We start from the raw sequence: 12393 nt of genomic DNA, 5'->3' as shown, positions 1-12393 counted from the left end.
AGATAGAACTGGAGGCCTGATCCAGGTTTAGGAGTTCGCAGAGCAGGAATGGAAGAAGGAAAATGATCTGTTACTTTACTACTTATTTCTTCTTATTGAATTCTACAGTTTCTTAAATGAATGACAATGATGATTTTTATTGAGCGTGTAAGCTATTTCCAGTGAATCATGGACCATCCCATGAATATGTATGCAGGGACTTACCCATGGGTACTCACCAGAGTTATCTTTGCAAAATACATATGCATGAGCACCATCTACTGATCAGTACACCAGGGGACAGTTGTTAGGGTCTCAGCATCTACAATTACTTCTTCGGGTTACATGCCTAGACCAGCAATTTCTGGCTTGAAGTATATGCCAGGCTTTAAGGCCTGGCATCCACAATTTTTAAAAATTCCAAACAGTTCTGGTACCCACCCTGACGTCATAAGGGCCCCTGGTAATAGGCCCACGTATCAGGAACTGTGACATATACCAAGTTAAAGGCTGAAAGCCCAAATCCAAATTCCTGAAGCTACTAGCTTTCCATATTTCCTTGAAAGGGAATGCCACACACTTTAACCAAATAGAAGGTAAAAGCTACCACAGACAATAAAGGGGAGATAAAAACCAGACATTGCTTTTTCTCTGAATAAAATGAATGGCACTTTGAGTTCCCCTTTGTTTCTTTTTAAGAAAAAGCTTATTATACAATATGAGCCCAGCGTGTGAGCTGGGTTTCCATAATGTGTTTTGCAATATGTGTTTAGAGAGTACATATGAGGAACACTGTGTTCGTGGCCATGCCAAAAAGGAGGGATGTATTTCCTTCACACACAACCCCCTTTGCTATTTAAAAGAAGGAAGTTTTAGAAAAGTGTGTTAGTTTTAGGATTTTCTTCCCCCTTCTCAAGAAATAAGTATCTTTTTACCAGAACAGGATGAGAGAAGGGTAGGATTTCTGATTTACGCCTTCTAATGAAGTACCAGCTGTCAGGATTAGGTCAGTGTATATTGGGCCAGAAACTATATTGTAGCAATACTCCTGCCAATAGATGTAGGAGCTCAGGTGCTATCAAATTGTGACCCTTTGATTAGGACAGCTTTACATGACTGTAACAATTTGGCACTTAATTGTTACTTTTTTCCTACATGGGGAAAAATTATGAACAGCTTTAGCAGATAAAGTGAAATTCTTGAGAGTTGCAGGTTATTTTCAAAGTAAATATTTTAGGGCGATGGATAGAAATAAGGGAACACAAAGGATTCAGCATGCATTTACTTTGTGATACTACCAGGGCTTGTTCTTCCTCTCATTATTAATCAGCAAAGATTATCGTCCCAGGTTGAAAGTAAAGGCATAGGTCATTGATTTTCCATGTCTAGATTTTCTGGTCTTGGAGTGGAGAGAGTAAAAAAGGTTGTTGAGCTGATGGTCTGCATAATGTATGGACCTTCTTGGTCATTCTGTGTTTCACGTGGTAGGGTCTTTTTTTTATGGAGCACCATTTTGCTGTGGCCCTGCTTCCACCTGCTATTTTAGAAACCCATGTCCGCCTATTTCTGGATGGGGTGGTATTCTAAGTGTTTCCTATGAACTCACAAACGCTGGCTTCTCGGAATCACACGTGGGCATTTTTGTTCCCTGACTGGGTGACTCCTGACATGGCCAATGCCTGGGAAGCCTTTGAAATGTCTGCTGTTAGTGGATCTCCCGTTGATGGCTGTCCCAGTCCTGCTGGGCAATGCAGGGGACACTGGCACTGGCTCCTCTCCTGGGCCTCTAGCCGTGTGTGACGTCTCCTCTCACCATTGAGCTGCAAGGGGCCGGGCTGTGCTGCCAGGACCTCCTTACGTCCTCCAGGGCTTGTTCACTGAAGCAGTCGCATGGTCTTACTCCAGGATCTGGGCTACGTGGCAATCTTAGTGGCAGATCCCGTGCTGCGGGACTCCAGAGTCATCCTTCCTCTTGAACAGAGGGGGAGGGGGAGGTGCATTGTTATTCTGCTGGTATTCATGCTTTGGCTTACTTGCCTTTGTGTGCATTTCCCCCCCAAGATGCCCATTGCTCCTTTATGCAAACAGACCCCAGAACAGGAACATTTCCCATCTTTTACACAGCATCTTTACCAGACCCTCTGCTAGGTCCTGGGCGTACAGTGGTGAGTGAAAATGGGCAGAGTCCCCCTTTTTTTGAGCTCTCAGTTTAGTGGACATGATAGCACATCACTAAACTACACTAGCAAATGTGTATAATTAAAGCTGGGGCAAGTGCTCTGAAGGCCCAAAACAGGCTCATTTCCCTATGTGTCCATTTTTGTCAACCAGTTTGGGTTCCTGCTGGGATTCCAAGCTTTGCTCTATATCCAAGCACTTACCAGTAAAGACGTTTCAAACCTTTTCAAAGTCTAGTATTATTTATATTTGGAAATAAGATAACCACATGCTTTTCAACATTTTACTTTATGATTTATGTTTTATTTAAATATATATTCAATATATATTCAATATAATATATTCAATATTATATAATAGATAATGATAATATATTAATGTATATTATATATTTATAATTGACCATATTATATATGTAATATATTATAATTATTAATTGTTGCATTATTATATATAATATCCGGGAAGATGGTCTTTAAATCATCCAGCCTTCAAGCTACATCAGACAAAAGAATTTTCTTAATATTTTACATTGCCTAAAATTCAGAAATGATACATTTATTTATTCTCATGCCTGGCAGGGAACTGGCAGTGAATAGGCTTTTGAACGTACTGGAAAACAGGATAATGCTTTTTCTAAAGAAAGTCCATGAGCTCTTGCAGCATTGATGGTGGGTTGAATATTTGTCTTGAAGTCATTATTGTTATGAATTATTATCTGGTGAGAACTTGCGTACCGTTTTGAACACAGGCAGTAGTATTCTGGTCAACGTGTAAACAGCCATTTCTGCAGGAGGTCCATGGAAAAACCCTGATTTGTAGCCTTCCACCATTTCTCTGGTGTCATTACTCCTTCTGTGACCATTTTAAAGCTACCAGGGCGATGATGTCACTGAACACTGATTATGGAATTGGGAAGAGATGCACATGATAGACTCCTCTGTTAGCTGTTGCAAGTTGTCTTGCACCTGCACCTGCTAGTATTATTTATATTTGGAAGGAGGGAGCATTTTTCTGCGTGGTATGAACAGGCAAATATAAGAATTAAAGTCATGACCTCCTGAAGGCTCTGTAGTATGACACAGTTTCTCAAACTTGTCCTCCTTCCCCCCCATAAATGGGATAGTGGGTAACAGTGTAACTATAACCAAAGTTTAACAGACTGATCCCTTTTACTATTTATTGCACTTTGATATTTAGGGATTGCTCTGTTTGATTTGTTTAACACATATGTCTGTTTCTGTGTGTCAGGCGCTATTTAAATGTTCTACACATATTGACCTGTTCATTCCTCATAACCACCCTGTGAGGGAGGTCCTGGTTTCATCATTTATTATTTGGCAGTGAAGTTAGTGGTTTTCCCTGACCTCAGATGTGCTGCTCAAAGGAAACAACTGATACCATAGTCCAGTTGAGTTTAGTTAGTAGATACCTTCAAAATAACAATGTAGATAAGTGCCCTGCAGTGTATTTTATTACATTTTTTTGTAGTCACCAAGATTATGACCCCAAGTGTTTTGTGTGCTTAACATACTTTATATGTAATGACAATTAATTTTCTTCTCTTCCAGATTTTTTTTCTCATAATGTTATTTCTAATTTATTAGCATTTCACTTTCTCTAGAACATTTTATTTTTCCTGAATAATTCTCTGATCTGATCTGGTTGCTGTGAATTGGGTACCAGTCTCATTTCACAGCAGCTGCCTCTGTGGCCTTGAAAACCTCTTTGCTGATGTCTCCATATCCTTTCTGGTTCCTCTGCCTTCCAGTTTCCATCTTTAGCAGCTTTCCACTGAGCTTAGAAGAAAGCCCAAGGACTTTACCATGGCCTGTTAGGTGCCACACACTTTATGACTGACTCCGCCACCTATAATGTGATCTAGGGGCAAAGGGTTTGAGGTTCAAGTTCTGGTCGCTCTCTTTGCTAGCTGTGTGACCTTAGAAACAATTGTTAATCTCTCTGTGCCTCAGTTTATTCATCTTCCAGGTGGGAAAATAAAAGTATCTATACTATAGAGTTTTTCTAAGGATTCAATGAATTAAACAGTGCCTGGTATATAGAGAGCACTTACTAGGTTTTGGCTCTTCTGCTCTTCTTCCCTTTTTGCCTCCCCAACTCCTTATAAAACTTTCCCTCTTTCAATCACTCTGGCTGGAAGATCTTTACACATGCCTTTTCTACCACCTAGAAAGTTCCTTCCTCCTTACTCTTCAGGTTTCTGCTTAACTGTTACTTCTCAGATGAGCCGTCCTGACCTCCAGTCTCAGACCCATTCAATAGAACTGACCTTCCTTTTATTTTTATTTTTATTTTTTAAAAAATTATTTATTCATGAGAGACACAAAGAGAGAGGCAGAGACATAGGCAGAGGGAGAAGCAGGCTCCTTGCAGGACTGATGTGGGACTGATCCTGATGCGGGACTTGATCTCAGGACCCTGGGATCACAACCTGAGCTGAAGGCAGATGATCAACCACTGAGCCACCCATGTACCCCCTAACCTTCCTTTTAAAGTCCCACCACTTTTTATTCTTCTGTATTTATTGATGTGATCACAGGTGACAGGATGGTGAGGTTAGGACTGCTGTTTCCACAGTATCTGCTACCATCCTCTATCCCCAGTTGAGCTTGGTATGGCACTCTAAAATCTGTCTGCTACTGACAGACATTGGGAGCCTAACCAGTGTATTTTTAGTGTTAGTTCCATTTGTGTCTTGGTTTTAGGCACCTTTCCTTATGATTCTCTCTTTTTCTCTTGTATATAAATATCTTTTATTTTTTTCCTATTCTCTCGCCAGAGGAATACATGCTCACTTTAGAAAATTCTCCACTACTGATATGTTATTGTTGTTCTTAGGTTTTCCCTGTGAGCTATCTAAAACTTTGGGGGACAAGTTAAAGATAAAAATACATCAAAATAGAGAAATAATCAAGGGGTGCCTGGGTGGCTCAGTTGCTTGAGTGTCCAACTCTTGGTTTCGGCTCACGTCATGATCTTGGAGTGGTGGGACAGCCCCTCATTGGGCTCCATGCTGGGTGCACAGTCTGCTTGTCCCTCTCTGTCTGCCCTCCATCCCCGGTCATGCTCTATCTTTCTCACTCTCAAATAAATAAATAATAAAAAAATCAAGTAAAATAGATGTGAGTTACCTACTTAAACTTTTATCTGTGATTTAAATGATATTTTCTTATTCTTTAGCTTTCACAATGAAGACAAAAAGTTGTTTGGACACCTGGCATTAGATGTAGGGAACTCCACAGAATGCCTGCTACTTTTGCTTTATGTAGGGACTCTAAGGAAGTGAGTAGATCTCTTTCTTCATGCTTATATTTTTTATGGATTTTGCACAAATAAATATCATTTTACCCCAATAGAACACTAACAACAACAAAAGAACAAAGTGGAAATTAAAAAAATAATAATTTGAAGGGGAACTAGTTATTGACTCAAATGGAATAGTATTGAATACATGAAAGTTTACATTGCTTGAGGATAAATTTGTGACCAGTTTCTTGGCTTCTTCAACACTACGTTGCCCTCTGGCAGGCCAGCAGAACTTTCTAGCTGATAGTTCTAGTACTTCTCAGTTGGAAAGGGGACAACAGAATCCCTCAGTCTCTATTGAGCTATAGAGAGATATGAAGCTTCCAGCCCCAATTTCACCAATACACATGGATTAGGACTTTATTATTTTATTAAAAATGAACTCTAGCCAAGAATTCATTGTTCATCTCACGGCTCTTATCCACAGATATTAAGATTTTTACTGACTGTTTAAAAATGTTAATGTGTTGGGATGCCTGTGGGTCAACAGTTGAGCATCTGCCTTTGGCTCAGGGTGTGATCTCGGGGTCCTGAGATTGAGTCTGCATCAGGCTCCCTTCGAGGAGCCTGCTTCTTCCTCTGTCTCTGCCTCTCTCTCTGTGTCTCTCATGACTAAATAAATAAAATCTTTAAAAAAGATGTTAATGTGTCACTTCTTAAGATTGCTGCTTCCTGGCCTTGAAACAGTGCTGAATTTGCAATCATCCTCCAAAGCCCAAATTATGCACTGCATTATTTATGTTGACAAAGAAATTTGGATTTCCATTCAAACGGCTTTATCTATTAAGACAGGTGAAGGAGAGTTCTCCAGGACATGACATACTCTAAGAAACATAATTTCCATGTTTTTTTTTTCTCTTTTGTAAAATGAGAGATATAATTGATGCCAGTAAGCATCTGAGTTTAAAAAGAGATGGTTTTATGAATGTTAAAATAATAGTGTATAATTTTCTTTCTTACTTGACTATTATATATAAAAATGATATTCATCCATGCTATGTCATCTAAGGTTGGTAAAGAAGTTTCTATCTATATAGTAGGACCCTTAAAAACTATGTATACAAATGATTCATATCAGAAGTAAGTAATATTTCATCAAGAATTTAAATTATCGTTTTAGTTTATTGGTAAACTCAATTCACACTTAAAACTTTACAGCAGTTCATTATATTAAAAAAAACAGGTTTGTTCTTTAAACAGCTCCTATTTATAGTAATCAAGTATTAATCATTAATCATAATTTATTTATTTTAAAATGTTTTCACATCAGTTCAATATAGTTCAAACTTTTATTGACTTCGTGTCTTTAACCTTTAGAACTATTCAGCATAATGACTCCTTTAAATTTTGTCTTATCAAGTAATATGACAGCTCAGCATGTTTGCTGAATAAATAAACTTTGTTAAGACCTAAAAATTCTTAGCAAAAAATGGTGCTTAACTAGATGAATGTTTGAGAAATAATGTGCTATACTTTTCATGTATGAAAACCAGACTATTAACATTGGTAGTAAGTTTTGAAATTTGAGGATCCCTTCATACTCTCCCAACCTCAACACCCATGTGTGCACAGAGAGACCCATGTGTGAGCACATACACAATGTGATACTCATGAGAAGTTATCTCCCTTATTCAGAAGATTGTCATGTTTTTCAGGGATAGCCTTATGGCCACAAACAAGTTGCATTAGTCTAATTAATTGTACTGAGTGGTTCAAAATTACAGCTTAAAAAAATTACAGCTTAAAAAAATCTCGGATTCGAGTGGCACCCTTCACTAAGATTTTCTCATGGTCAAACAGATTCCCTCTTAAGACCAAGCTCTGAGCCTGGAGATCTGGGTTGTAGTGATCCTTGTGGACTTCTTATTAAAAAGGACGAGATTGGACCATTGGACTTTTGGAGTCATTTGATTTCATGTTTTTTTTTATGTTTTATAATTAGCACATGATGTATTGCCTCCAGATGGTAATAGCAGCCATAAAGTTAAGAGATTGTCAATTGGGGTCAAATAAAGCTGGGTGGGAATTCCAGCTCTGATCATTACTGTGTATTTGAATTAGGGTGTCATTTCATCTCTTGGGGTGCAGTTTCTATATTTATAAAATGGAATAGTAATCCCCATCTATCAGATTTTTTCTGAGGATTAAATGAGGTAATATGTGAAAGTGCTTAGCTCACTAGCCAGTAGGGCTAGTACTGTGAAGTGGTAGAAATGACTTGAGATCCATATCTAGAAAAAACTAAAAATATGAAGAACCTTCTCTGCCTCTGTTCTTTTGGAGGGTTTTTTTTTGTGTGTGGGGGGGGTCTTTTTGGTCATTATGCTTCCCACTTTTGTCTGACTTTCCATGTGTAAAACAGACATCAAATAAGATAACACAATTTTATCTTTAAATTTTACATTAAAATTTAAAAATTTGGAATTTACATAAATTTGAAATAAAATGTTAACTTACATAAATTTTTTAAAATTACAAATTCGAATAAATCAATTTTTTGCAGGTAATGAAGACAGGCACATTCATACAACTACTTTGCAACAAATAAAAACTGTGACAGACCAAGTGAAACAAAAGGAAGAAAACACTTCACCTCCCCAGCTAGCCTGGACGACCCAGGCATCACAGCCATCAGCAACAAGGACACAGATCTCCACTCCAGTGCTGAGGGTACCCCAAGAGCCTGTCTTTCACTCGAGAGTCCTGAAAGCAATGTCCCAGCAAGATGATCGAGCCCAAATCTTCCTGTGGAGCTTCGTGCTATGGTCTGACACCATAGAAATGGTGCGCGTGGCTGGCCACCCCTCGGTGTATAAGTCAGGCTGGCTATTCCCAGTCTACATTTTCAGTTTTATTTCTATCCTTCGAATTATATTAACTCCTCAGAACCCTCTTCTGAATTTCCTGAGCATTCTTCTCCAGGATTTACCCTTTATTTTTGTTAGACTTGGTTTAATCATTGCCCTGGGAACTGTCACACCTGTATTGGGCCTTTGTAAAAACGTACTAGTGACTTTCTCTTACATTTACTTCAATTACTTAACCAAAATCTGGGCTTTCTCTACCTTTGAAACGTCTTCGTTTTAAAGAGAAAATGTCATGTAGTCAAACCTCTTCATTATGCATGTGTACATTACAAAATAATTGTAATTTTTTTCTGGGGTGTAAGTTTTTGTAATATATAATGAAATAGGAATAGATTGTAGAGAGAACACTATTTTTAATAACTGTAGCATATCACTTTTTAAAAAATATATTCAAATGCTGTTAAATTTAAGCAACATTTATTTCTTATAAGTTAGCTCCCCGGGATCTCTAGAAAATGTTAGCTATTTTCATTAGTTATATACATATATATATATATACACACACCACTCTTTTTCTAAAAACACTCTTCGTTAAAGCCTTAAAAAAATTAGAACATGTTTTCCCACTAAGTCCAAGAATGAGATTTTTATCATTTATGTAAATTAAAGAGCATTACAAGAATTAAACTATTTTTTTTTTAGAAAATGCGCCTAAAGTTCTTGAATCATTTTTAAATTATACTTTTTAAAAATTTGAATTACGGTTTTAAGGTCTTCTTCAAGCATGGGATTATGTTCTTTAATCCGTGTGGCAAATGACTTTTATGTAATTGAACTGATTTTAGCATAAGCGGCAATTCAGTATAATAGATGTTTGGTTCAGTTTAAGGCACGGTTCTTTTACTAGTACTGAAGTACTAATATAAATACTATTTAATATAATGAAGTCTAGGTACATCAGTAATACCTAGATAAGGTTTTATAATTGGAAGGAGCCATAAACTGAAGATGTGGATTTCAAATAATATTTTGGTTGTAGAATTTCAGATCATCCTAAAAATAATTGCAAGCCCTGTTTAGAATTAGAAGTTCAGTTTATGACCATACTAGTAAATGCATTAGCGTTTTATGTAAGAATGTATAATGAATATCTTGATGTTAAGTGATTAGATACATAATTACAGAATTTGCTTTCACTGTGTTGGGACAGACACTCTTGGATATTCAGCTGCTAGAAAAATTTGAGAGGCTTCTGTGTAATGTGCTGAACTAATGAGTCTCTTCAGTGATCTGTGGCAATAAATAGCTTAAGGATGGATAACTGAACTTGCATGCCACCCCTACTGTCCACCAAATTCCTCAGTCTCACTGGCCCCCTATGCTTTATGGCTTTTCCTCACACTATAAGAAAAGATCTATTCACAGTTATTAAAAGCTTAGCTTCTGGCTTTATGGCTTGGGGCTAGTTCTTTGACCATGCAAAGCCCTAGTTTCCACATCTAAAACGTGAGACTAATAATAGTATCTCAATAGGTTGGAATTGTACTTTAAGAGGGTTGAGAGGATTGAGACAGGAAATGCTCTCATGACATTGTCTGGCAAACAATAATAACCAGATAAATTCTAAATATTTCAAATGTACCAAATCCCAGAGAAACAAGTAGCTAAATGTATTGTTTTAATTTTTCTGTCTCATTTTTTTGCTGCATACCCTGCTTACTGTCTGGGAATAACAATTTTAACCATGCATTTGTAAAGAATAATATGTAAAATCTTAAGGTTACCTCAGATAGTAATTTTTCATCAAGCAGCATTAAGTACAAAAATGAGCAACCTACTGAATATACACATTATTGTGAATTCATCAGGCATTTGACCATCCCTCCTGAGTTCTCATTGACCCTAAATTATAATACTCTATTAAGACTTTCATTATGAATTTACTTTTCTGAGTTCCCCATTATTGTTTAAATTCCCTAAATCTTGTTTAACAATGCATCTCTTACTTCATCTGCCAGTCCAACAGGAAGTTATATAATACTTATAACTCTTAAAAGATGAGAATTCAAATAATTTCTTTCAAATTATGCTATGATAATCTTTTTTAAGGAACCTATAGTGAAGTAGTTGCTTTGTAATATTCTTAGATAATATATTTTACATACATTATATTTATATTGGAATTTATAGAGTGAACAGTGCTCAAACTAAAGTATTACTTATTTGAGTTTAGAATGCATCTCGCATCTAATATTTGAAAATGGATGTACCTGATATATTGGGAAGTCACAACACTATACAAATAGTAAAGTCATGTACATATAGGAGGAGAATTATTGAGTAACTAATTTAATATTTTATTTCGAGAGTATACAAGTTTATAAAGTTCAAGTCTATGTTTTTTTCATTTCAATGCTTTTCAGTATTTTGTTTAATTAAAAAAATTTAAATTGTTGACATACAATATTAATTTTAGGTATATAGCATAGTAATTTGATATACATACATTACAAAATGATCACTGTAATGAGTCTATAATCATGAGTCTATGATCACTTTAATGATCACCTGTCACCATACATAGTTATTACAATATTATTGACTACATTCCCTATGCTGTACTTTATATTCCCATGACTTATTTATTTTATAACTGGAAATTTGTACCTTTTAATCCTCTTCACCAATTTCACTCATTTACCCACTCCCCTCCCCTCTGGCAACCACCAGTCTGTTCTCTGTATCTAAGAGTCTGATTCTGTTTTTTGTTTGTTTTTTTGTTCATTTGTCCTGTTTTTGAGATTTGACATATAAATAAAATCATGTGGCATTTGTCTTTGTCTGGCTTATTTCACTTAACATGTATGGTCAAGAACCATCCATGTTGTTGCAGATGGCAAAATTTCATTCTTTTAATGACTGAGCAATATTCCATGACTAATATTCCATTGTATATCTATCACATTTTTAGATTTATCCATGTGTTGATGGACACTTAGGCTGCTTCTGTATCTTGGTTATCATAAACAGTACTGCAATGAACATAGGGACACACATTATCTTTTTGATATATTTTCATTTTCTTTTGATAAATACCCAGATGTGGAATCGGAGGATTGTATGGTAGTTCTATTTTTAATTTTTTGAGGAACCTCCATACTGTTTTCCATAATGGCTGCACAAGATTACATTCCCACCAACAGGTGTAGGTTCTCATTTCTGCGCATTCTTATCAACGCTTATTTCTCATCCTTCTGATTGGTATGAGGTGATATCTTATTGTAGTTTTTATTTGCATTTCCCTAGTTATTAGTGATGTTAAGCATCTTTTTGTGTGTCTGTTGGCCATCTGTACATCTTCTTTGGAAGATGCCTCTTCACTTCCCTCCTCTGCCCATTTTTAAAGTAAATTGTTTATTATTTATTTACTTTTGGTGTTGAGTTCTATTAGTTTCTTATATATTTTGGATATTAATACCTTATCAGATTTATCATTTGCAGATATCTTCTCCCATTTGGTAAGTTGCCTTTTCATTTTGTTGTTGGTTTTGTGCAAAAACATTTTAGTTTGATGTAGTCCCATTTGTTTAGTTTTGCTTCTGTTGCCCTTGCCTGGGGAGATAGGTACAAAAAATATATTGCTAAGACCCATGTGCTATGCCTACTGACTATATTTTCTTTTAAGAATATTAAGACTTCAGGTCTTAAATTAATGTCTTTAATTCATTTTGACTTTATTTTTGTATGTGGATTGAAAAACTGGTCCAGTTTCATTCTTTTCCATGTAACTGTCCAGTTTTCCCAACATCATTCACTGAAGAGACTTTTTCTCACATCACATATTCTTGTCTCCTTTGTCATAGATTAACTGCCCATATAATTGTGGGTTTTTTCCTGGGCTCTGTATTCTATTGATTTTTATGTCCATTTTGTGTGTGTGTGTGTGTGTGTGTGTATCATCTGTTTTGATTATTAAAGCTTTGTAGTATACTTTAAAGTCAAAGAGTATGATGGTCTCCATCTTTGTTCTTCTTTTTCAACATTGCTTTGGTTATTCAGGGTTGTTTTTACTTCCATACGAATTTTAGGACTATTTGTTCTA

General features: G+C 36.2%; 1 protein-coding gene across 2 annotated transcripts in view; it reads left to right on the top strand.

The window, feature by feature from the left end:
- Positions 1-11125, top strand: part of TMEM236 (transmembrane protein 236) — a 38109-nt gene extending 26984 nt beyond the window's left edge. For both annotated transcript variants that reach the window (XM_077897050.1, XM_077897048.1), the window contains one exon: positions 7988-11125. In XM_077897050.1, coding sequence (XP_077753176.1) covers positions 7988-8571 — 584 coding nt within the window. In that variant the 3' untranslated portion in view covers positions 8572-11125. The remainder of the gene's footprint in view (positions 1-7987) is intronic.
- Positions 11126-12393: the final 1268 nt, after the last annotated feature.

The sequence above is a fragment of the Canis aureus genome, chromosome 5 (genome assembly GCF_053574225.1).
Source record: "Canis aureus isolate CA01 chromosome 5, VMU_Caureus_v.1.0, whole genome shotgun sequence".
NCBI lineage: Eukaryota > Metazoa > Chordata > Mammalia > Carnivora > Canidae > Canis > Canis aureus.
This window is presented reverse-complemented; position numbering and strand designations above follow the sequence as displayed.